The 24,478-nt window shown below is 45.7% G+C and overlaps 1 protein-coding gene across 1 annotated transcript in view; it reads right to left on the reverse strand.

The window, feature by feature from the left end:
* The window catches only part of ALMS1 (ALMS1 centrosome and basal body associated protein), a 44,290-nt gene extending 20,640 nt beyond the window's left edge, over positions 1 to 23,650 (reverse strand). Inside the window, exons 1-9 of the mRNA XM_057401255.1 lie at positions 23,388 to 23,650; positions 19,956 to 22,152; positions 17,441 to 17,600; positions 15,107 to 16,489; positions 14,161 to 14,291; positions 5,823 to 6,942; positions 5,217 to 5,552; positions 4,378 to 4,503; positions 1,343 to 1,513 (exon numbers count right to left, since the gene is read on the reverse strand). Of these exons, the coding sequence (XP_057257238.1) occupies positions 1,343 to 1,513; positions 4,378 to 4,503; positions 5,217 to 5,552; positions 5,823 to 6,942; positions 14,161 to 14,291; positions 15,107 to 16,489; positions 17,441 to 17,600; positions 19,956 to 22,152; positions 23,388 to 23,407 (5,644 nt within the window). The 5' untranslated portion in view covers positions 23,408 to 23,650. The remainder of the gene's footprint in view (positions 1 to 1,342; positions 1,514 to 4,377; positions 4,504 to 5,216; positions 5,553 to 5,822; positions 6,943 to 14,160; positions 14,292 to 15,106; positions 16,490 to 17,440; positions 17,601 to 19,955; positions 22,153 to 23,387) is intronic.
* Between the last annotated feature and the right edge of the window lie 828 nt (positions 23,651 to 24,478).

Here is a 24,478-nt window from a genome sequence, read left to right on the forward strand (position 1 = left end):
ATGTTTCAGTCCCATCCCTCAATAAAGCCACAGTTGTATTACTACCGCCTCGTAATTTGCTCGCTGGTTACTACAGCACATGCTGACAAATACTGGATCATGCCATAAACAGCTTCCTTGAGGAATTAATAACTGCATTTAGGAGAGGATCACACCCTCAGCAATCTTCAGTTCACAGTTACCTCTGTCCAGGAACAAGAGGTAACTCTCAAACACAACAGTCCTCATCCCTACTCAGACTCAAGGAAGTTTATCAGTCACTCGCAATCCTGGAATGAGGTTCTGTACAAAAAACAGGAGCCATCAGGACTAATTATAGCTGCTGTCAGGAGATACAGTGTCCACATCATCAGTGAGCTCAGTGAGATTTCATTCTGTCAGCATTCTCAACAAGTAAAGCCTTTAAGTAGGCCACTATAGTAGTGACCGTGACCTTCATCCATCAGGATTACCATCCAACGAGGCCAGTGTAGCAGAGGAAGGCAGAAACATCAAACAAATCAAATTAAAACTCAGCTAAACACATTACAGAGACACTTTACATGACATCACATCAGTGTATCTGTGGGCAAGAACACAACCCCAGGGGCCAAGGGGAATGGCTTGAACCTGCCAGAGGGGAGACTGAGATGAGCTCTTAGGCAGAAGCTCTTCCCTGGGAGGGTGCTGAGGCGCTGGCACAGGGTGCCCAGAGAAGCTGTGGCTGCCCCATCCCTGGCAGTGTTCAAGGCCAGGTTGGACACAGGGGCTTGGAGCAAGCTGCTCCAGTGGAAGGGGTCCCTGCCCATGGCAGGGGTTGGAGCTGGATGGGATTCAAGGTCCCTTCCAACCCAAACATCCCATGGTTCTGTGACTCAATACACAGACAAACCCTATCTATATCCTACAAATAGGATAAACAAATCCTATCTATCCTAGAGAAATCCTATATCTATCCTATAAATAAGATAGACAAATCCTATATAAATCCTGGTTTTATTTACCAGGGAATTCCTGTTATTTTCTAAAAAAGCATCCTTTCTACACTTACTTAAAATAGATATTGCACTTTACAAGCCAAAAAAGAACCAGCCAACACCCCACCAAACCCCAAAAATGTCTTATAAATGCCACAATAAGCCCTGGGGCCATGGGAATGCCAGCAAATACTAATGTCCAAATATTTGGGCAGTCAGGATAAAGCAGAAAGATGGGGAAGAGAAAACTGAGTCACATTCAGCATCTTTAGGCTACTATCAGCATATCATGAGAACACAGTCATGGTTGCTGAAATGTAACTCTTCTGCTCTACATTCTTTCATGTATATGAAAACACACATATCATTAAACACACTTTAACTACCTGGGGGAGCATCTGGTGGCATCATTTGGTCCTCAGCCCAGGCTAACTTGGGCTTGGCCCTCTTACTGGAGATTCCTTCTTGATGCTTGAGAGCCGTAATGTCAGGAGGGTTATCATGCCTTAAACCAAGCACATTTGCCTGAAATCTTGGAGGAAGAACATCATTTGACCCTGCAGAGAAAGAGCAGTGACTGTGAGTAAAAAGAAGCAGGAAAAAGAAGCAGGTCTAATAGAGTCTCTTATCTGAGTAGTAGCACCAAGATGTTCACCAAGCAACAGTTGTGATCCCTAGTGAGCAGTACTAGTGAGGAATACAGAAGCAATGGGTATTGTGCCACATTGATTTCCATGATCTTTGGTGACAACAGATTTAACCTGCCAGAGGGGAGACTGAGATGAGCTCTTAGGCAGAAGCTCTTCCCTGGGAGGGTGCTGAGGTGCTGCCCAGAGAAGCTGTTGCTGCCCCATCCCTGGCAGTGTTCAAGGCCAGGCTGGACACAGGGGCTTGGAGCAAGCTGCTCTAGTGGAAGGTGTCCCTGCCCGTGGCAGGGGTTGGAGCTGGAGGAGCTTTAAGGTCTTTTCCATAGAATCATAGAATAGTTAGGGTTGGAAAGGACCTTATGATCACCAAGTTCCAACCCCCTGCCTTGGGCACGGACACCTCACACTAAACCATGGCACCCAAGCCTCTGTCCAACCTGGCCTTGAACACTGCCAGGGATGGAGCATTCACAACCTCCCTGGGCAACCCATTCCAGTGCCTCACCACCCTCACAGGAAAGAATTTCCTCCTTAGATCCAATTTAAACTTCCCCTGTTTCAGTTTGAACCCGTTACCCCTTGTCCTGTCACTACAGTCCCTAATGAAGAGTCCCTCCCCACCATCCCTATAGGCCCCTTCAGATACTGGAAGCTGCTCTGAGGTCTCCACACAGCCTTCTCTTCTCCAGGCTGAACAGCCCCAACTTCCTCAGCCTGTCTTCATACAGGAGGTGCTCCAGCCCCTGATCATCCTGTGGCCTCCTCTGGACTTGTTCCAACAGTTCCATGTCCTTTTTATGTTGAGGACACCAGAACTGCACACAATGCTCCAGGTGAGGTCTCACAAGAGCAGAGCAGAGGGGCAGGATCACCTCCTTCGACCTGCTGGTCACGCTCCTTTGGATGCAGCCCAGGATACGGTTGGTTTCTGGGCTGTGAGCGCACACTGAAGCCAGCTCATGATCATTTTCTCATCGACCAGCAACCCAATCCATTCCAACCCAAACCATTCTATTATTCAAGCCATTTATTATAAGGTTTTTCCCTAAGGTGGTTAAGTTTCACCTGTTCAACTGATGAGCACAGAAGAACACAAGAAAATGAGTATTAGACAGTCTGCTGGAAAGGCAGATACAGGACTTGAAATGTCCAAATTCCCTCCTGCTCACATTAAAATTCCTGACATTTTCTCTGACTGATGCAAGTATCTATTTTCTGGGCTCAAAATAACAATGGAGGAAAAGTGGAAGAGAACAGCAGAGCTGTATAACCTCTAAACAAGAATTCAAGCCACCAGCAGCAGAGCTCTCTTACTATCATACCGCTGTCTCCTAAAATGGTCCCAAACTGATTTATCCTCCTTGTCAACACCACCTGGTTACTTCAGTGAGCTTAACTCAATTACCATCAGCTACCAGTCATGAGCTGAGAATCCCAACTGCAGCAAGGAGTTTAAAAGACAAAAGATATGTTTAAATTCTGCTGTATGTTTTCTAGAACCTTGCATTGCCTCTGATGCATATTGAAATTTTATATCTAGCAGCACAGTTTCTGCAAAACAACAGACTCACACCACATTTGTTTCTCTTATTTTTGAGCATCTTACAACAGAGGGAGTGGCAAAGTGTTCAAGTGTCTAAGTGTTCAAGTGTCTAAGTGTTCAAGTGTCTAAGTGTTCAAGTGTCTAAGTGTTCAAGTGTCTAAGTGTTCAAGGCCAGGCTGGATGGCACTTGGAGCAACCTGGTGTACTGCAAGATGTCCCTGCCCCTGGCAGGGGTACGGACTGGATGAGCTTTAAGGCCCCTTCCAACCCAAACCATTCTGTGATTCTATAATAAAGAGGAGATAAAAGTAGTTACAAGCATGATTTCTGGCTATAATGACTAACCTGTGCACTTACTGTCACTGTGGTATCAAGCTACTCCCTTAGGGCACATCTGGCAGGACCTGGACATCTCTGCAATATTAGTTTTGCCTACAAATAAGTCTGGATGCCACAAAGCTCCGATTGAAAGCAACTTGCAAGTAAGAGCTATAATGCTTAAGTGATGCATTCTGCACATATAGGAGAGAACTGACAAATAACAGCAGGCAAAGCAAAAGAAGCTGATGAATCACTGAGCACCCTTTCTTCCAGTAAAAGAGAAGTGGTTTTTATTGTGAGGATGTGGGGAAGAGGTGAATGTGCTCTTCAAATCACAGTTATGAACTATATTGCTTGTAGAAAAGCTTTGTACACTGGAATCCCCTAACAGGGAGGGAAAATGCAGTACTGAGAAAGCTGTTCTCTGAAATGCATATTGTATTATGCAGCTATTTCAGAGAGCACACATGCCAAATTAATAAAAAGGGAGGAAAATGCCCATAAATAAGGGAACTAAAAAGAAGAACTGGCAGGGATATGAAAGAGTCCAAGCTGAATAGTCATTCCCAGGGGAAAGTAAAGAATTAGCAAGCTGTAAAACATGGAGCCGTGTTTCTTTTCAGTGCCAGAATGGAGTACTACCATCCCTTTCATCAAAGCAATTGAAACCATAGCCTCCAGTCAGGACTTGTAGAGCTTTGTGTTATAAAGCAGTGTGAACATGAACGAAGACATTCTGCTGTTAAAACCAATGCACTTACTCTAAACTGGTAGGACAGAAGAGTTCTGAGCTCCACTGAGACACTTCTGCACATGAAATAGATGTATTCTGATTCAGGAGCTACAGCCATCAGTTTGCAGGTGGAAGACTTAAGATAATTACAGATAAATGATCCTATGAAACACATACCTGAGTGAGAGCTCTCCACACTGGTTTCTGATCCAACTGGAGACATTTTGGATACTGCCTTTAGATAAGGAACATAATACATCCCAGTGCTTCCAGAAGGTTTATATGGCAGCAATAAGGGCTGATCTGTGGGGATGGGAGATAAAGCTATTACCACAAGTCAGGCTTTAATCCTTAAATGCAACTGAAGATAAAAGCAACTAATCAGGACCCAAGGAGACTGCTGAAGAAATCCCCTATTCTTTAGGAAAATATATTACCATTATTAGCTATTTAATTCATTTAATTTCATTATTTAATACCCACCCAGTGATTCAAAGGTTGACTGTTGCTAACAAAACCAGCTTACTGACCTATTCAATGTTCAATCTGCGACTAGGGTGACAAACACTGATGTAAAAAGACCAACTTGGGTACCAACATAGAATCACACAGTGGTTTGGGTTGGAAAAGACCTTAAAGCTCATCCAGTTCCAACCCCTGCCACAGGCAGGGACACCTTCCACTAGAGCAGCTTGCTCCAAGCCCCTTCCAGTATCTCAGACTTTGATAGATGAAGATCTACATAGAATCATAGAATAGTTAGGGTTGGAAAGGACCTTAAGATGATCCAGTTCCAACCCCCCTGCCGTGGGCAGGGACACCTCACACTAAACCATGGCACCCAAGGCCTCGTCCAACCTGGCCTTGAACACTGCCAGGGATGGAGCATTCACAACCTCCCTGGGCAACCCATTCCAGTGCCTCACCACCCTCACAGGAAAGAATTTCCTTCTTATATCCAATCTAAACTTCCCCTGTTTAAGTTTTAACCCGTAACATAAGACACATGTACTCACCACCCTGCTTTGTGAAAGAGGACACCTTGTCAAGAGATGAAGCTGTGTTGTTGGGAAGCTCATGTGCTTTCTGGAGAGGTGGTTGGTGAACATCATTTCCACTGTCTTGTGAATTAACATAAATCTCTGCTGAAAAGGTGGTTTTTACAGGACTCTCTGTTGTTATCTGAGTGGCAGCATCAGAAGTGCTTTTCACAGTGCTTGCAGGAGCTACAGAGTTGAAGGTATTCTTCACACTACATCGCCCTGAACCAGGAACCTGTGGTCTCTCACTGCTCTGTGGAGGCAGCTCTTGCCCTGCTGTGCTGGTGACAGAGGAGAGGATGAGGCAGGGATCTGATGAAGATGCTGGCATGGGGAGAGATGAAGATCTTTGATCAGCAGATGACAATTTAGAAACAGCTTCTATTGAAGCTTCTGGAGCTTTAAAAGACACTGGTTGAGTCTTAACTCCAGGTTTATCCCATACTCTCATCTCATTTTCAGTATTCACATCCCTTTGCAGCTCTGAGCTATTACATTTTGAGGAAAGAGTTATGTGGACACAAGACAATACCTTCTTAGTTGGTGAGGAAGGAGATACAGATGTGGTGGATAAAACCTCACCTGTAGATGAGTGGTGAGATGCATCGACTGCGTCTCTCACTTTCTGAATGAGGGGTACTTCATCAGAAGGACTGTTCTTCTCTTCTGCTGACAGTTTAACATGGCCCTTCATCAGGTCAGTTTGTAGAGCTGGACCTGAACCTTTCAAGCTCTCATAGAACTGGACATGGCCAGCTGGGCTGCTTTTCTCCTCCTGGTAAGAGCTTATGGAATGTGGTTCACTAAATCTATTCATTTCTTGACCAAACCTCCTCTCACAGCCAAGCCCCAGGAGTCTGGCACTTCGCCTGCCCGAGTCAGTCACATCTCGAGGCAGAACATCAGAATTCTTTGCACTAAGGGTCTGTCTTTTATCAATATGGATGCTTTCAGAATCCTGATCTGACAAACAGTCTGTCTCTTGATGAGCTCCAACACTGTTACTGTCAGCAGAGACATGATGAAACCTGTCTTTCTCAGCAGTATAAGCAATCTTACTAGACACTGAGCCAGCAAGCACTGGGCTTGAAGGAGAGGTCTTTGATCTCTCCCAGTGTTGTTTGTCATGGCTGTGCTCCTCAGTGCTAGCACAGTCAACCTCCAAAGGCATTATCCCATCAAAACCATCTCTAGTAAAGCTACTGTTGAGTGCCATGGAAGTCAATGGTGACTGCAAACGTTTTCGGGATGAAAAGGTGATAGAAGTGATTTGCTTGGCCAGATCTTCAGAACACTTCTCCATCAACAGCTTCTTCTGAGACAGCAAATGGGCTTCTGTTTGGGCATCAAAAGCAGCTGCAGACCTCATTGCACACGTGTCCCCTCCCATCTGCAATGGTGGGTGAAGTTCAGCAGCAGAATGACCAGTTGGATCTGTTCGATGTGGGTTGCAGATAGGCGTTTGAACAATCCTCAAGGATTTAATGTGTGTATCCTTAAGCAGGCAACAATCAGAAGGATCAGCTTGATGTAATGGCACAGCTTGCGTCAAGCTTGACTCTAAAAGCTCCTCAGTCCCAATGGACTGCCTGTGCTTGTCAGTCTGAAATCTTCTGTCACTTGGAACTTTGAAATGCTCAATGTCCTGTTCTCCATTACGACTGTACTCAGAAGCAGCTTCCAAACCACAGACCCGTGGAGCCTGAAAAACAGAGAGGAATTCATGTAGGTTATGGGGGTACCTGCCTGCCCCTGCCCACATCTGGATTGCGGAATTCAGGGGACTCGTGCTGTCAATAATCAAGAGCCTGTCACCATGTGTGAGCACACCCTTCCTCTGGAACTCATGTGGTAATGGAACTGATCATAGAATCACAGAAAACCCACAGGCTGGTTTGGGCTGGAAAACACCTTAAAGCTCCTCCAGTTCCAACCCCTGCCACGGGCAGGGACCCCTTCCACTAGAGCAGCTTGCTCCAAGCCCCTGTGTCCAACCTGGCCTTGAGCACTGCCAGGGATGGGGCAGCCACAGCTTCTCTGGGTACCCTGTGCCAGCGCCGCAGCATCCTCATCAAGGGTGATTGTCCCATCAAGTCTCAAAAATGTCTAAGGATGGAGAACTCACATACAAATGAACTACTTGTGATCTATGCATTACTGATGAAACAAATCCCCTTCATAGCTCCACAGAAACACCAACACAAAAAGCCACGTTTACTTCCAGCTGTAAGTACTCAAACCTGAACTAGTACATAATGTTAAGTTCTGGCGACCTCCAAGCCATCAGGTAGCAGACACACACCAAAACTCTTCTGGTCTGGATGAATCCAAACAAACTCCACACTATTAAAGTGCTGCTTTATGGGACATTTTAGGGTTATGGAGATGCTTCTACAGCTGACACTTTGCTTTGCCATAACTATCACTGTATGAAACGCAACTTGAGAGAAAGGGTTTCCCTTGCACTTGAGTTGTTTGACTTAATGGTTATGAAGGATAACTAAAATGAGAGAAACAGGGAAGAAAAGCAAGCTGCTCTTTATACTAATGAGAAAATACTTAATTAGAAATGCTTCAGTTTCCCATAACTGATATTTCTCTTTGCCCTGAAAGAAGCCAATTTCCCCCCTAGACAACTGCTGCAATAAACCTCTTTATTTTTATGGTCCCAGCCCATTGCTGGCAGCAATGAGACAGTGACTGAAAATCATCAGAGCTTTGATTTGCTCTTTAAGGTCAGTGAGAACTTGTCAGAACTTTCCAGTTCTCGGGTACAGCTCGTGTCGTTCTCCCATCAAAACGGGTACGTTTGCCACAAAGAGGATTTTTTTGCTTACAACGCTGGTGACAATGCTGCAAGAAAGAGAAGGTATTGCAGAGAAGTCCCATATAACACACTAATCCCACAAAACCAGTGAAGTTCACTGTCAGTTGTCTATGCTCATAAAGTCTCTTTAAAACTAGGTTACATGTTTGTCTGACCATACAAATTGTCCCACATCTGTATCATCCCTTCAGGATCAGGATCACTATATTAAGGACTCCACTATTTGACTACACGGATTCAGGCATCTCTGGCATGTGTTTCACACAGTAGTATAAAAAGCTGTGCCTTAAACTGTTCTGCTCTGGAGACAGGCTTCTGGGAGACCTTAGGGCAGCTCCAGTGCCTAAAGAGGCTGCAGGAAAGCTGGAGAGGGGCTTGGGACAAGGGCCTGGAGGGACAGGCCAAGGGGAATGGCTTTAACCTGCCAGAGGGGAGACTGAGATGAGCTCTTAGGCAGAAGCTCTTCCCTGGGAGGGTGCTGAGGCGCTGACACAGGGTGCCCAGAGAAGCTGTGGCTGCCCCATCCCTGGCAGTGTTCAAGGCCAGGTTGGACACAGGGGCTTGGAGCAAGCTGCTCTAGTGGAAGGGGTCCCTGCCCGTGGCAGGGGTTGGAGCTGGAGGAGCTTTAAGGTCCCTTCCAACACAAACCAGGCTGGGATCCTATGATTTCCCTACTTTCTGCAACTCCCTGTGCATGTGGAAGGATCAGGCGGTAGGGATGGAGAGGACCTTGCTTCCAAGACTTTTCTCATTACAGCAGAAGCTCCAAACGCCGAGAGTTGATCCATGCAGCAACTTACCTGACTCACATATGGAGAAGGTAGTTTGGAAGAGAAGATTAAGAGATTAAAGATCACACCACAAACAAGCAAACAAACCACAAGTGAATAAAACACCACACTCCCAGGTGCACGCAGAAAGCTGTCACTCGAAGAACACGAAGAGAAAGCCTTGCAAGTACAACTGGGAAAACCTTAAGTTATCATTCACTATAAACTGCAACAGATTTTACCCTGAAGCACATTAAGACAGCTACTCACCTGGTTTTTAACACTGCACCTCCAACAAGGGGCAAGAACAAGAGAGCTGAAACCTTCAGAAGTAGCTGTACTGATTCTAGAGAAAGGAACATTTATCTACACACCGAGATGGCCCTCACTTAGGTGGGCACTAAGTGAACCAGGTCTCAACACAGTCCCAGTGCTGACACAAACCACACCATGCAGGAAAGAGCTCCCTCTTACGTTATTCCACCCCGACTCTTTGTGATGGGTCAGTTTAACTTCAGAAGCAGCATCATTGTTAGTGACCACTGGGAATGGACAGGACAAAAGACAAATCAATTTATCAGCATCCAAACCTCACACTCAGATCATAAGAGTTTGTGTTCATGAATGTGAAACTGCAAGTCACCAGCCTTCTTTAGAGAAGATTTAAGAATGGACATCATTAACTTATCACTCTCTGCCCTTCCTTAATTTAAGGGTCATTAAAAATCACGATACTTGAATTGCAGAGAGCAAACCTCAGATAAACGCAGTACCATGGAGATGGGCCAGATAAGCTTCTTTAGAAAATGATAATGATACAAATCTTGGCTATATTTATATATTCCTACTGAGTGGAATAACTGTGGAAACAGCAGAGTATATTTCACAGGTCCCTGGATGATTATAGCTCAGCAGCTAGTTGGAGTTTGGAAATAGAAACCTCAGTCAACAACATTTCTGGTGTAAATCAAAGTATAAACAAGTATTCCACAACTGATTTTCCATCCTGTGCACATCCCAGATGTCATTAGTAGGGAACTGTTTCACCAAGGTCTGGATTATTATTTCCAAGCAGTATTTTTCTGTGGTCTTACCTTGTTGAAGCAGAACTAAACTAGTTTAGCTACCTTGGTGCCTACAGGCAAGAGGGACTGTAGAACACAGAGCAGCCCTGTGCCAGCGTAAGGCTGCTCCCATGACATCTCTGCCCCAAACCACACACCAATTTGATGGCCTGAAGTAGTGAGGCCATGAGTGAGCCTTGAGGGTGCTGAGGCACTGGCACAGGGTGCCCAGAGAAGCTGTGGCTGCCCCATCCCTGGCAGTGTTCAAGGCCAGGTTGGACACAGGGGCTTGGAGCAAGCTGCTCTAGTGGAAGGGGTCCCTGCCTGTGGCAGGGGGTTGGGAATGGATGAGCTTTAAGGTCCCTTCCAACCCAAACCATTCCATGATTGTGATTCTAAGTAATACCAAGCAACTCCTACTCCTGAGAGCAAGCACAGAAGTTGCTATAAACTCCTCTTCCCAAGCCTTTCACATGTTTTATTGTGCTTGTTATGTGTCATCTTTCCAAAAAAGATCTATATGGCATATGATCCACAAGAGATTGCAGTGCAAATTTAGAGCTACAACTCAGTGAACTTCCTGAAAAAGTGAGAAAGTACAAGGAGTGGAAAAATACAGCATAATCTGGGAGAATACAGTATACAAAGGCAGAATGCTCTCAGACAAGAGATGGCTATTTGGCATCCATAAAAATAAAGGTGAAGAAAAAAGGTCCTCGGTTGAGAAGGAAAATTCATAGGTTTAACACTTTGAACCTGGATTTATATCTAAGAGCAACTCAAACCCCCTCAATCTTAACTAGGGACCAAAGCAAATGTACACTCAGCACAAGAAGAAGGTTAAATGTGAAAGACAATGCTCCTCGAATGGAAACTAGACCTACAAGTCTTTGGCTTTTCCCTGTTATGCTAAAAGTTCTGATCTGGAAAGAGCCTCATGATTTCAATGGAAGAACAGTAACAGGGCTGAGTTCTGGAGCTTAGGATTGGCTTTTCATTTGTTTTTCCTAAAGTCCCAACAAATATCATAGGTGGCTCATGGCTCATTCTGGAAAGCAGCAGCCATCCCTATGGTAAAACTGCTTATCAAAGTAGTAAGTAATGCCAACATACCTGCTCAGGCAAAACCAGATCTCCACAACCACACCAGCATCACCACAGATGTAAGAATTATTGACCCAACAGTGACCTGTCTATAGTAACATCCTGGCAACTCATTGCCTCCCTTCGCCACAAACAAGCTTATAGGAGAGAGCCACCAGTCCTTCCTAAGGTTCATGGACCAATCTGAAATGTCACATTTTTAAGGCCCCTTTACAAAGCATTTGCATTAAATAACCACAGAATCCCAGCCTGGTTTGGGTTTGGAAGGGACCTTAAAGCTCCTCCAGCTCCAAACCCTGCCACGGGCAGGGACCCCTTCCACTAGAGCAGCTTGCTCCAAGCCCTGTGTCCAACCTGGCCTTGAACACTGCCAGGGATGGGGCAGCCACAGCTTCTCTGGGCACCCTGGGCCAGCGCCTCAGCACCCTCCCAGGGAAGAGCTTCTGCCTAAGAGCTCATCTCAGTCTCCCCTCTGGCAGGTTCAAGCCATTCCCCTTGGCCTGGCCCTCCAGGCCCTTGTCCCAAGCCCCTCTCCAGCTTTCCTGCAGCCCCTTCAGGCACTGGAGCTGTTCTCAGGTCTCCCCTTCAGGAGCCTTCTCTTGTCCAGGCTGCCCCAGCCCAGCTCTCTCAGCCTGGCTCCAGAGCAGAGCTGCTCCAGCCCTCGCAGCATCTCCATGGCCTCCTCTGGCCTCGCTCCAACAGCTCCACGTCCCTCTTGTGCTGCTGCCCCAGAGCTGGATCAGGACTGCAGGGGGGGTCTCCCCAGAGCACAGCCGAGGGGCAGGATCCCCTCCTTGAGGTGCTGCTCACACTCTGGGGGTGCAGCCCAGCACATGGGGGGGTTCTGGGCTCAAGCGCTCACTGAAGCCGGGTCATTTGGAGCTTAAAAATTAAGATCTTAAAGCCTTCAAAATTCAGTTTCCCTAGTGAATATTTTGGGCCGCTGTTCAGCAGAGCCCTTCAGTACATGTTTGGAGCCCATTTATGTGCATATGTCCCAATCACCTCCTGAAACACTCAGCTAGAACTTGAGAAATCAGTATGATGCTTCTCCTTCTGAGCGTCTGTTAACACATCACCAGTGACAAACACCTATCAAACGGCTCCTTGACTACCTCAAAACATGGAACAATCTTGAAACGCAGAAGATCACCGAGAAGAACCCTCCCAAACTGTCCTACTCCTTCAGTGCCTTGGCTTTTTTTTTTAAGAGAGAAGCTTCCCATGCTTGCTGCAGGAAACAAGAACATCTCGCAGTGGTACATTATATTTCTTGAGTTGTCACCTAGAGAAATGAGAGGCAGAGTCTAATCTTTCCAAAAAGAACATTCATCGCATGCCTGCATCAGAAGCACTAAATAAAGATGATGGTCTGACGGAAGAATTGGTTGCTGGAGTGCTTGGGAACAGTTTGTCTTCCTCAGCCTTTCCAATTTAGAAGGAAAACATCGTTGCAGCATCTTTGTTCTGGGTTTGAAGGCAGCGCCCGGGTTTGCTCTGCGAATTCAACAGGTATGGTACAGAACAAGATCCACTGCATCCACAGCAATTATACTGTCAGCAACAAAAGTGGATGCAATTTTTACCCCCTTAAACAGTTGTCAATAATCTGTATTTTGCTGTGATGTGCTGTTTTGATTGAGAGGAAACTGAAAATACAGGAAGAGTGTGGAAAAAGAGAGGAAAAAAAAATACATTTAGCTGAAGTCTACCAAAAACCACCCCATCGACCTTCGTGCTGCAAATTTAACCCAGCTCTTTACCTCAAAGCCATTGTAGAGCAAATGTATTTCCAAGCTCAAAGCAGAGCATGTTGTGGTTGACTTAAAGCAGTTTCTTGGAATGTTGGTTTGCAAAACTATGACTGATATTTGCTTATTCTCATTTGGGATAAAGCAATTCACATCTGATACAATCACATGAAGGTAAAACGTTTGGTTCATCAGTCATAGGTTAATACTGGGGACAAAGCTGTGATCTAACAAAAGCTGGGAGGAAAAACAGCTTCAGGCCTCTAGCTTTTGACAAGGAGATAGAAGCAAAAATGCATTTGTGATTTGGTTTCCTGTTTGTCTGAATTTCTGAAACTAAACAGAACTGTTGAAATATGGGTTTTTTCCTGCTTCCCATTCAAATATTACATCAAATTGTGAATAACTGAGCAGTTTGCTCCGATGGTTTTTGGAAGCTGATGTCTCTATGACCAAGACAGTCCATGCCCAAGAAACTATGAACACAAACACAGACTGCTCTTAACACTGTTCTTCATTTCAAAAGGAAGGATGTGGACTTGCTAAGAACAATGGGCTGTGTGCACCTTCTAACCTCAGTAACAGCAATGGTCCCGTCACATCAAAGCATCCCAGACAGGTTTGGGTTGGAAGGGACCTTAAAGATCATCCAGTTCCAACCCCTGCCACAGGCAGGGACCCCTTCCACTAGAGCAGCTTGCTCCAAGCCCCTGTGTCCAACCTGGCCTTGAACACTGCCAGGGATGGGGCAGCCACAGCTTCTCTGGGCACCCTGTGCCAGCGCCTCAGCACCCTCACAGGGAAGAGCTTCTGCCTAAGAGCTCATCTCAGTCTCCCCTCTGGCAGGTTCAAGCCATTCCCCTTGGCCTGTCCCTACATCCCTTGTCCCAAGTCCCTCTCCAGCTTTCCTGCAGTCCCTTTAGGCACTGGAGCTGCTCTCAGGTCTCCCCTTCAGGAGCCTTCTCTTGTCCAGGCTGCCCCAGCCCAGCTCTCTCAGCCTGGCTCCAGAGCAGAGCTGCTCCAGCTCTCGCAGCATCTCCATGGCCTCCTCTGGCCTCGCTCCATCCCTGATCACATCTCTGGCCTTCACATCTTCTTTCAGAGCACCTTAGTTGTGTGGCACCCTCCAACACCTCAAACCACGCCACTCACCCAAGATACCCAACTATCAGCTGGGGGAAAACATGTGCCATGGCTGGTCCTAAAACATACATAGGAACTGGCTAAGCCAAAACAAGCAGCTCCACTAACCAGAGCTCTCAGTGTTCGCATCCCCCCCCTCCCTCTGTAGACACCAATCCTCCAAAGTACTGCAGGAATATAACTCATCATTTTAAGATCACATCAAGACAGCAGCATTTATCCCCCACTCCAACTGTTTTCCCCAGAGCAGCTGGCTTGTACCTTGGCACGTGCAGATTTCCTGGCACTCCGAAGCAGCTCTGCCTTTATTTCCTGGATCCTTTGCTGGTCCTCTTGGTTCAGGTCTGACACGGACTCCTGAGATCGACTGGCCAGTTTTAGCTTCACCCAGGCTACACAAAGAACAGGAAACAGAAAGCAGTTCCCTTTCCATTCTGTCATATCACGTATGGTAACAGTTCTATACCTTAAAATCCAAACTTTGCTATGTGTTTGTTGCTAGCATGACTGAGGGAACAAAAACCACTCAAATACCAGAGACCAGAGCTCATGGACTGACCAGGGATACAATTTTAAATGAGTCTGTTGAATATTTCTTTGGAAAGATGGATCCAGGACCCATCACCTGGTTCCATCCTCTTTACAGTGCCAGACTCCAGTCACCACTCTATCACACAGTCCCTTCCCAAATCCGTAACATAGCACATGGATGATACCTACATGGACAAAATACTTTTGCACCAATGTCAGGCAAAAGAAGGCATTCAAACTGGAGAAGTTCACTTCTACCCCAGTTTCACCATACTACACAAGATGACTATAAAACATTGATCGTTTAAGCCCTGCCCCTTTAAATTTATCATTAATAAATGTAATATAAGTACCTCTAAAATCAGGGGAACAGGTTCAGGTTGTCTTGCATCCATAGCCCTCCACTTCAAAGTCAGTCTCACAGAGTGACTTGGGTTGGAAGGGACCTTAAAAGCAACTCCAGCTCCAACCCCTGCCACGGGCAGGGACCCCTTCCACTAGAGCAGCTTGCTCCAAGCCCCTGTGTCCAACCTGGCCTTGAACACTTGAACAGGGATGGGGCAACCACAGCTTCTCTGGGCAACCACTTTAAAGCCATCCCTTCCACATGCACCTAACTAAACACATGCCATTCTAACATAACACTTGATAAAACACAACTGAGACGTTCCATTACCTCGTGCTTTCCTCTCCTCTTCATCTGCGCTCGTCACAACTTGTGTCAGAGGTGATCCATTCCTCAGGAGGTTTTTGACATGGGCGGCTAGGGAATCTCCACTGCTGCTGCTGGCACTCTCCCTCATGCCTCCTGTCTTCCTTCCAGATGTACCAGCACTGGACAACGTGCTCTGGAAGCCTCCTGGGACACTGGTGGTGCTGCCTAAAGGCTCCGAGGAAGGAGGATTCCTCATCAGGAGGTTTCTGACACGGGCAGCTAGTGAATCTCCACTGCTGCTGTCCTCACTCCCTCGTGTGCCTCCTGCCTTGCTTCCAGCTACACCAGCATTAGACAAGGTGCTCTGGAATCCTCCTGGGGCATCAGTGACACTGCCCTGGGGCTCTGAGGAAGAAGGATTCCCTGATTCTGAAGTTGTTCCAGTGCTGCCTTCACTGCTTCCACTGCTTTGTGCAAGACCCACAAACCCAGGCTGGTTTCTGTCTGTAGTTACACTGCTACAGCCTTCTGGCTCAGATCTTCCTACAGATTTTCCAGTCTTAAGCATTGTGGTCATTTCCTTCATCACCCCTTCACTACTGTGCAAACTGACATCAAAAGAGTTTTCCCATCTTAAACTGCATGTGTTATAATGCAGAGGGTTTATTACCAACCCCTCTTCTTGACTACTTCTTTGGGTCATAGCCTCATCCTGAGACAGTATCTTGTGGAACTCAGGGATTCTGTCTTTCCCTACCCTAGAATCTTCAGAGCCAACCTCCTTTCTATTGAGCACTGGGGAAGACTCACCAGTTTCTCTACAAGAGGCAATGGAGAAGACAGGCTCACTCCACCTGCCAGCTATATCCTCTGCCTCTGCCAAAAGCTTCTGTATTTCTTGAAATGCAGCAGATCCCATCAAATGACAACTTTCTTGATCCTTATTTCTCTTATTACCTACACTTGATGTTTGTGATCCTCTGTCAACTTCCACTTCGCCTTTAACTGCAGCCAAAGCACCGGCAGCCCATCTCTGCGGGCTGCTGTATGCATCTTTGGACTCATTTTTAGCTAGCAGATCCTGAACGCTCTTGGCAGCAAGGCTGGGACTCTCCCTGTCAGCATGGCAGTGAGGTGAAACACTCTGCAGCTCCTGCTTTGCTTCCGCTGCTTTGGAGACAGCTGAAGACTCTGCCTCGGGAGCTGTAGTCTCCAGATGATGGCATGAACCACTGCACTGACTCACTGGGTTGTCTCCAAGAGACCCTGAAAAGCAGGGAGAGAGTTCATGGGGTGACAGAGCATCAAAGCCAACCTCTGGATGCATTGGTACAGACACACTGAGAGCAGGTGTGCCGAAGCTGAAACTTGTCTGAGTGATTTCAGCTGCTGACAGCAATTTACCTACAGACAAACAGAAGAGTCAGTAAGGTTGGGGCTCCAGAAACAGCTGCATCAGGAAAGACTTTTTCTTGTACTGGAGGGATGGTAAAGGGAGGGAAGAATCCACATATCAGAAAACACTTGAGAAATTGGTTTTGGAATGAGACATGAACTAAGACTTCCATGAGAACTAGCCACTGAAAATCTCTCAAACCACCTGGGATAAATACCAAGGAAACTACAGAACCTGACTTGAATAAACTGCTTTTAAATAAATCTTTAGACTGAATTTTAAATACATGCTCTTAGGTACATGACATAGTGGTGCCTGAATGTCCAAATGAGCATTTGTATTTAAAAAAGCAGCATTTCCAATATATCCTTCTGAAAACAGGCAAAGGACATGCTATGGACAAGCTTCCTTCCCATTACTGGTTAGTGAGCTCCCCACGACCCAGCTTCAGTGAGCACTTGAGCCCAGAGCCCCTCCGTGTGCTGGGCTGCACCCCCAAAGTGTGAGCAGCAGCTCAGGGAGGGGATCCTGCCCCTCTGCTGTGCTCTGGGGAGATCCCCCTGCAGTCCTGATCCAGCTCTGGGGCAGCAGCACAAGAGGGACGTGGAGCTGTTGGAGCGAGGCCAGAGGAGGCCATGGAGATGCTGGGAGGGCTGGAGAGAAATCATTTCCTTCTTAAGAGCTCTTATAAAAGAGAAATAAAGATAAAACGTGATGAAATGTCACTGCACTGCTGGAAGATGCCACATAGCCTTGAGTCCTTAGAGAGCAGGTGCGTTTTCCATGGTTTTAATGCTTCCTTTTTCCAGTGTCAACTACTTCACATGCAAGATGGGAGAAGCTCAACTTGTGCAAATGAAAGAGAGCATCACACGAGAAGAAACACACCTGACACAGGTGAGCCTGAAGTCCTGTGCTCTCAAAGCCTTGCACAACACAAAGTCCCTCCTTCCCCATACCTTGTGGCTGTGGAGCTGACCATGCCAGTGTGTCAGTGGAGTCCTTCAGTGTTCTAAGCTCTGAAGGGGAAAATTCAACTTCCCTGATGGGCCCTCGGGGCACAAATGGCCTCAGTATGGTTCCAGGTGACTGATCAATGCCAAGGTTCTGAAGATATAGCTGGCAAAAGAAGAAATAAGTAAGATAATGGCACTCTTACAGAAAATCAGATTCTGAAGGTGCCTATTTTCTGCATCATCATAAATGCAAACAACTTGCCTGTTTTCTACCTAATATGACTAAGTCTACCTAGCAGACACCTCACAGGCCATGTGCAGCCCAGCAGACAACTGATGTATCCTGTACCTATTCCTCATGCAGTTCTGTCTGGAAGCAATTCAGCCCAAGTTGTAAGAACTACTCTGATGGGGACAGCTTGTGCTTGCACTCACCAGCAGTTCTTTCCTGGGCCTTTCCTGACCTTTCCTTCAGCACATGCCAAAGATGGACACTGGCAGCAGCCTGATGCCACCAAACCAGTGCCCAGCCCTTCCCACAGGAACCAGAAAGGATGGAAAAGGTTGGCAAAGAGGTCACATATCCTGTTCTTGTGACAACAGCCAACTGCTTGTAGTCTTTTTACTCATGTGCTCCATACACTGCGTAAGCGAGAGATCTGATACTTCAGAGGAGGCTGATAAACTTCAGCCTCACCTCTTTAAAATGCCATTTATCAGCTGGAAGGAGAACACAAACGTTTGGTTTAAAAACCTTCTTCCTCCCAAATAACGGCTGCACAGAAAACATTATAGAATCCCAACCTGGTTTGGGTTGGAAGGGACCTTAAAGCTCCTCCAGCTCCAACCCCTGCCACAGGCAGGGACCCCTTCCACAAGAGCAGCTTGTTCCAAGCCCCTGTGTCCAACCTGGCCTTGAACACTGCCAGGGATGGGGCAGCCACAGCTTCTCTGGGCACCCTGTGCCAGCGCCTCAGCACCCTCCCAGGGAAGAGCTTCTGCCTAAGATCTAACCTGAACTCCCCCCGTTTCAGTTTGAACCCATCACCCCTTGTCCTGTCCCTAATGAAGAGTCCCTCCCCACCATCCCTATAGCCCCACTTCAGACATTGGAAGCTGCTCCGAGGTCTCCACACAGCTTCTCTTCTCCAGGCTGAACTGCCCCAGTGTTCCCAGGCTGTCTCCATACAGGAGGTGCTCCAGCCCCTGAGCATCCTCATGGCCTCCTCTGGACTTGCTCCACCAGTTCCATATCCTTTTTATTTTGGGGACACCAGAATTGCACACAGTGCTGCAGGAGTCTCATTTCTTACTATTTAAAACACCCTACACATAACAGCCATACAGTTGACCCAATCTCCTTTACCTGGTCAGTGATTTCTAAGAGCAGAATTCCTCAGACCCAGTGCTGGAGAACAGCCTGATTATCGTCATAAAAGAAGGTAACAGACAACCTTTACATCTCACCCATGTCACTTACAACATCCTCCCTACAATATTTATATTTGTTTCACCACGTATTTGCCCAGACAACCAAGTGAAGAGTGCTCTAAACCCCAGCTCCAAACCCTCATCATTACAGGAGTCATCTTGTGAGAGGAACAGCCACTTACTCAGAAGATAATTACATGTTTATCATTAACATAAATCTGCATCTCATTTTCCCCTAACACTCAGCACCCGTTAGCACAGCTCACATGGCTCCCAGAACCTGCCCTCCAATCCCAGCAACAAGCCTGAAATGGGAAAAGAAGGGAAGGAATCTTCATTAAGTGAGATTTAAAGGAGGAAATGGATTCAGAGGCTTCCAAAAGCCTTTATGAGCAATATATAAAGGATCAGGAATTTACGCCTTGGATACAGGAACAAAGTGAACATGCAAAGGGAGTATTTATAGAAGAAAAAGGCAGTTTGATTTGCCAGGATCCTGTGGTGGGTTTTCTATTACTGCAGATTGTGGGTGGGTGAAGTTCAGCTCTTCTGCAGCCCAGTGTTTCCTTAGTCAGCAGTTGAGCCTCAACCTCATGGCTGGATAATTATAACCTGGATCTTTGGAAAGACTCTGGAAGACCAGAAATTGCTTATCAGTGCTCTGCTAAAAGAGTCATAACCAATTCCTGTATGAGTTTCATCAAAAACATTCCACGTTTGATCATCATGTCCTGTCCTTCGAGTTCCATCACCATCCACCACCAATCTTTACATTTTTCCTGCATTATGCCAGGTTGGATAGGGCTTGGAGCAACCTGCTCTAGTGGAAGGTGTCCCAGTCCATGGCAGAGGGGTGGAATTGGATGAGCTTTAAGGTCCCTTCCAACACAAACCATGGGTCTATGAACTATGGCATGACAAGTTCCTAACCTGATGAGTATCAGAAACTATATATAAGCATGCTTGTGTCTCGTTTTTGTGATACCTCTACACTTACGTCCTACTCTATGACAGCCAAGTGCACGCTGATCTCTTCACAATCAAAAGGCAAAGAAGAGTTATAATTCTCTCTTAGGAACCAACTTACTGGGATCCTTTCCTCAATATTAAGCTCTTCTTCCTCAGGAGTTTCCAAAGTTGCTCCAACAGGGATGAAGTTATTTTCTGCACTGGTGAAGAAGTGCCTGGAAACCCCTGAAGAGCTCCTTGCAGAGCCCAAACCCCTGGGTCTACCTTCCCCAGAACTAATGGGAAGATTCAAGCTATCAGGAGAAGTATCACCCAGATTGTCCACACTGACATGGCCAGCAGGAATACTGAAGTTGTGAGACTGATTTTCCAGAGCATCACAGTTCTTCTGGTCATCAGCTGAAGAGTTACCATCGTCTCTAAGGAGCTGAGCAACTCCTTCACTGGAAACAAGAACATCCGGGTCTGAGCTTTGTCCTGTACTGTTATCTTGTGCATCTTTACTGCTAGATCCAGCAACCATGGCAGCTGTAATCTTTTGGATCATGGAGCTCCCTAAACTGTTTTCAGACACTCCTGAAACATTACTTTTGTCTTCTAGAGGCTGCACTGCCTCTGTTGAGTCTGCTGGAAGGGGAACTTCAACCAAGGATGCATTCCTACTGGAAACATTCACTGTGCTGTCAGACTGAGACCTGGTGAGAGGGTAAGCAAGGAGTAGGTTTTTAGTGTGGAAATGCAAACTTTCCAAGGAACCTGTCACTCTGGAGGAAGCAGCAACATCATCTTTGGGGTCTCCATCACTTCGTTGCATTGATAACATCTTGTTTGAAGAACTGGCAATGGCACTGAAGGCTCTCCTGGGAGAAATTCCACCTGGAGAAACTTCACATGAAGTCACCACACCAGATGCTTCCTCTGGCTGGCTCATGTTCCAAGCCCCTACCTTCTCCATGAAACTAAGTGGTGGGAGAGCCTGAATCCTTCCAGTGTGGGGACGTGTCAGTTTTAAGGACTCCAAATGTTCACTGCTTGCTTTCTGAGCACACTGGAGGGACTGTTGCTTCTCATCAGATGCAGGTGTGACAGCAGAGGAGTTCTCTGAAGTTTCTTCATTTAAGCAGGAAGACGCCTGAATATCTGATTTGATCATAAGGGCACCAAGTTCTGCCTTCATTTTTTTCTTCAGAAGTATCCCTGGAGTAGATTGATAGCTTGGATGAGGAAGGTGGACAGAGAATGAGCCATCACTCACAAGGTTAAAGGAAGGGGAAATGCCTGTTACTTTATGGCCCCTTTCTATGGAGAAGTCCGAGATAGTTAATGCACTCCTGCTTCCTCCAGGTTCTGCTTCCACTGAGGCATCCTCACTGAGTGGGGAAGGAGCTCCCGTGTCAGTCACAACCAGTTGTTTAGGTGCACAATCACTGGTGTTTGTCACAGCAGGGATAAACTCCTCTTTCTCAAACCTCACTGCAGGAGATGGCTGCTTCTGCGGATGATCTAGGAAAGCTCCCTGGAGCTCCTCAGTAACAGCCACTAACTTCAAGCTTTCAGAGCCATTTAAATCCATTCCATTTTCCTTTGACATTTCTTTGCCTGCTTCAGAAGCCTTTGCAGAACAAACATGTTGAGCATCTGAATTTTTACAACTGTCTTTCCTCACATTATCAGATAAATTCAGCTCAGGAACCTTCTCCTCTTTGTGCAGCTGCCTCATGCACCCTTCTGACTCACTCTCAGCCCTTTTTACCTCTTCCTTTTGCATCTCTCTCTCATTCTTTTCCGAGTCCTTTGTCAGTGCTGTTTTACAAGAGGAGCTTTCTGAAGATGAGAACTCATTATTCCTCAGTAACCCTTTTTCTTTCTCTGCAAGCTCAGAACCAATAGCTGCTACACTGCTGTCATGGGAGAAATGTTCATCTTTTACAGCGATACTACAGATCTGCTCTGCAAGAGAAGCTGCCATTTGGTGCAGTCTATTTGCCTCTGTTGGCATCACCTTTGAAGTGGAGTTTGCTAAACTGGCACTTGTTTGGGGGATCAGTGCCTCCTCGTGAGTACCAGGTTTAAAGTCTTCATCTGCCTCCTTGCTCACAGGTGCTTGTCCAGAAGAAGAGGTTTCCTGAGCCAAACCACCACCAAGACTGGCATCATGAGGCTCCATGTGTTCAAGTGGAAGAGGATGCTGTGATAGAGGAAAGCAGTCACTGGGTGCATTGGAGGGGGATTCTGTGTCCATCAGTGACTGAGTTTCACGGATGTAGGACGGCTTTAAATGCTCCTCAGACACACCAGAAACATCAGGGACTCCTCTGCAAGAGGCAAGGAAAGCAAGTGAATTTCTGATTATATTTTTCACTTCAACATCCACATTCTCTGTTTTAATACAAGGCAAAAGTCACTGGAATAACTGGGCTTTAGCAACACACACAGAAACACATCTCCTCAACAGGCTGAAATGGGAAGGAACATAAAGAGAGTCCAAACAATATCCAGAAGCTCTGCTGCCATATGAAACAAAGGTTTGAAAATAACATTAGTTTCTACTTAGTACGTTAATACTTTCAACCCATTGAGGACTGAAGTTTAACAGGATGTTTATCAGTTATATAAAACACAGGAGTTCCTCACACAGATAGAAGTTTATGTGTAATTTCTCTTTAATATAAATCACCTCCTCCAGTTTCATTGTATCAATTATTTCTTTGAAGGATATAAAACAAGCCAGGCCTTGGATGCACACAGACTTCTACTATTTCTATGGTGGATTTTGAATTAATGGTTATTTTATATGAAAAGGAACATCAAACACAAACTGGTATTTCTCCATGCAAGTAGATCTTCAGTTCTGGTGGAACCAAGTTTTGATGCACAAAGTGAAGTCACAGTGTATGACTTTAGGAATCAAACCAGCCTCCTGTCACAGCCCAAAGTAAAATAGAAGGAAGCCTAAACATCAATGACACTGGAAATCTGTGTGTTTATATAGATATATTCCTTTCTTCCTCTTTTTAATAAAAGCAGAGGATTTCTTGCACAAAAGGAATCATTTGTCACACCCTGAAGTGAAGGTTTGGATGAAGACTTTTAGTGATAGTGTTATTTCTTTATGCATTCATATTTTATACAAAAAAGACGTATTTTCAATTACACATCACACCAATTACTCTGGTATATAGAAACCACAATATTATTGCATATATTTACAGTTGTAAATACAAGTTGTATCTGATTTTTGTGTGCAAGATGCGATGAAGTTTATACCAGAGTCTAAAGAGATGCCTTTGAGGGTGGAGTTCCTCATTCTCCCGTGTTCATCAGGTGCTTTAGGATGACAAGTTCAGGTTTTCCCTTGTTCAAACTCTCTTGAAGGCAAAAGATGATGAGTTGAAGTCTGACAATGCCTCCTCTCTACACAAAGGGTAAGCCACATTTGTCTTATTTGGGTAACCATAAAACTGTCATTATTTATCAAGTGTAGGAAACTTTATGGCCACTGAGGGAATAAGGTTTGTGTTTAGCATGACTCCAGGTAGCTTTATCCTACCTTAAGGGAATAAAATCCATTTCTGATTGCTGGAGAAGCGTCACACCTGAGCATCTTTGGCCTTGTGTTAAATATGTCAGCCGTGGAAGACACGGAGAGAATTGAGTGCCCGGAGTATCTGGTCAAAACAAGAAGAGCACAGCAATAAAAGCTTGCCAGGCAATCCCTCTTTAAACTGCTCTGCCAACTAATCCAGCCTTCAAAACCCAAACCCGTGCCAACTGCAGTGAAAATGATGTAATCCCATCACTTAAATCCCCTGCTGAGGCATGTTCCCTCCTAGATGAAATCCAGCTTTCTTACCAAATTCAGGTTCCTTTCTGTTAGTCTCAAACTGGCATCTCCAACTCACTCTCTTAACCTTAAACTTCTCCTTGGGCACATCCCTGTCCTTCTCCACTCACTCCCAGGGGAAATTCCATGCAAACTGCACATCCACAGGGCTTCTACCCCATTCAGTGCTTTAAAAACCAAGAATGCCCAGCAATGCCTTTTCCAGTCTCCATTTTTCCACAGATTCTGATTACAGCAAAAGCTGCATAAGGTTTTTTCTTTAGGGTTTCAAGATGTAAGTAGTAAAACCCAGTCATCACCATTACAATAGTACCACACCAGCAATAAATCTTAGTTTCTATCATATTCCCTTGTTCCTGGAGAGAGCTGGCACTTTCAGTTCACTGTTTACAAAGGGTTTTATACCACAAGAACAAAACCATCTATAAACTGGGATCTGATCACTGTAAATGCCTACATGCACATTTGATGGATACAGAAGACACTTACCTCCAATACTTTATTAATTAAGCTTTTTTTTTAAAGCAAAACAAGTTATTTGTGGTCAAGAACATGACTCTGAGAATCAGAATCTCCATTCATTAGATTTCGAGCATCTCAGGCCAGCCATACTCTGCATCACTTACAGAGCCATAATCACATCAGATAAGACTATTACATATAATAAATCAAGTTTACATCACATCAGCTTTATCCTGAGGCCTTCTACAGCCTCTATTACATCACCTGATGAGCGGTACCCAACCATAAGACAACATATCTGATTCACTTTTAATTTAATATCTCCAACGAACATT

Source organism: Pezoporus wallicus, unplaced genomic scaffold (genome assembly GCF_028554395.1).
Source record: "Pezoporus wallicus isolate ANWC-B61680 ecotype Strahan unplaced genomic scaffold, APGP_CSIRO_Pwel_v1 contig_8837, whole genome shotgun sequence".
Taxonomy (NCBI): Eukaryota; Metazoa; Chordata; class Aves; order Psittaciformes; family Psittacidae; genus Pezoporus; species Pezoporus wallicus.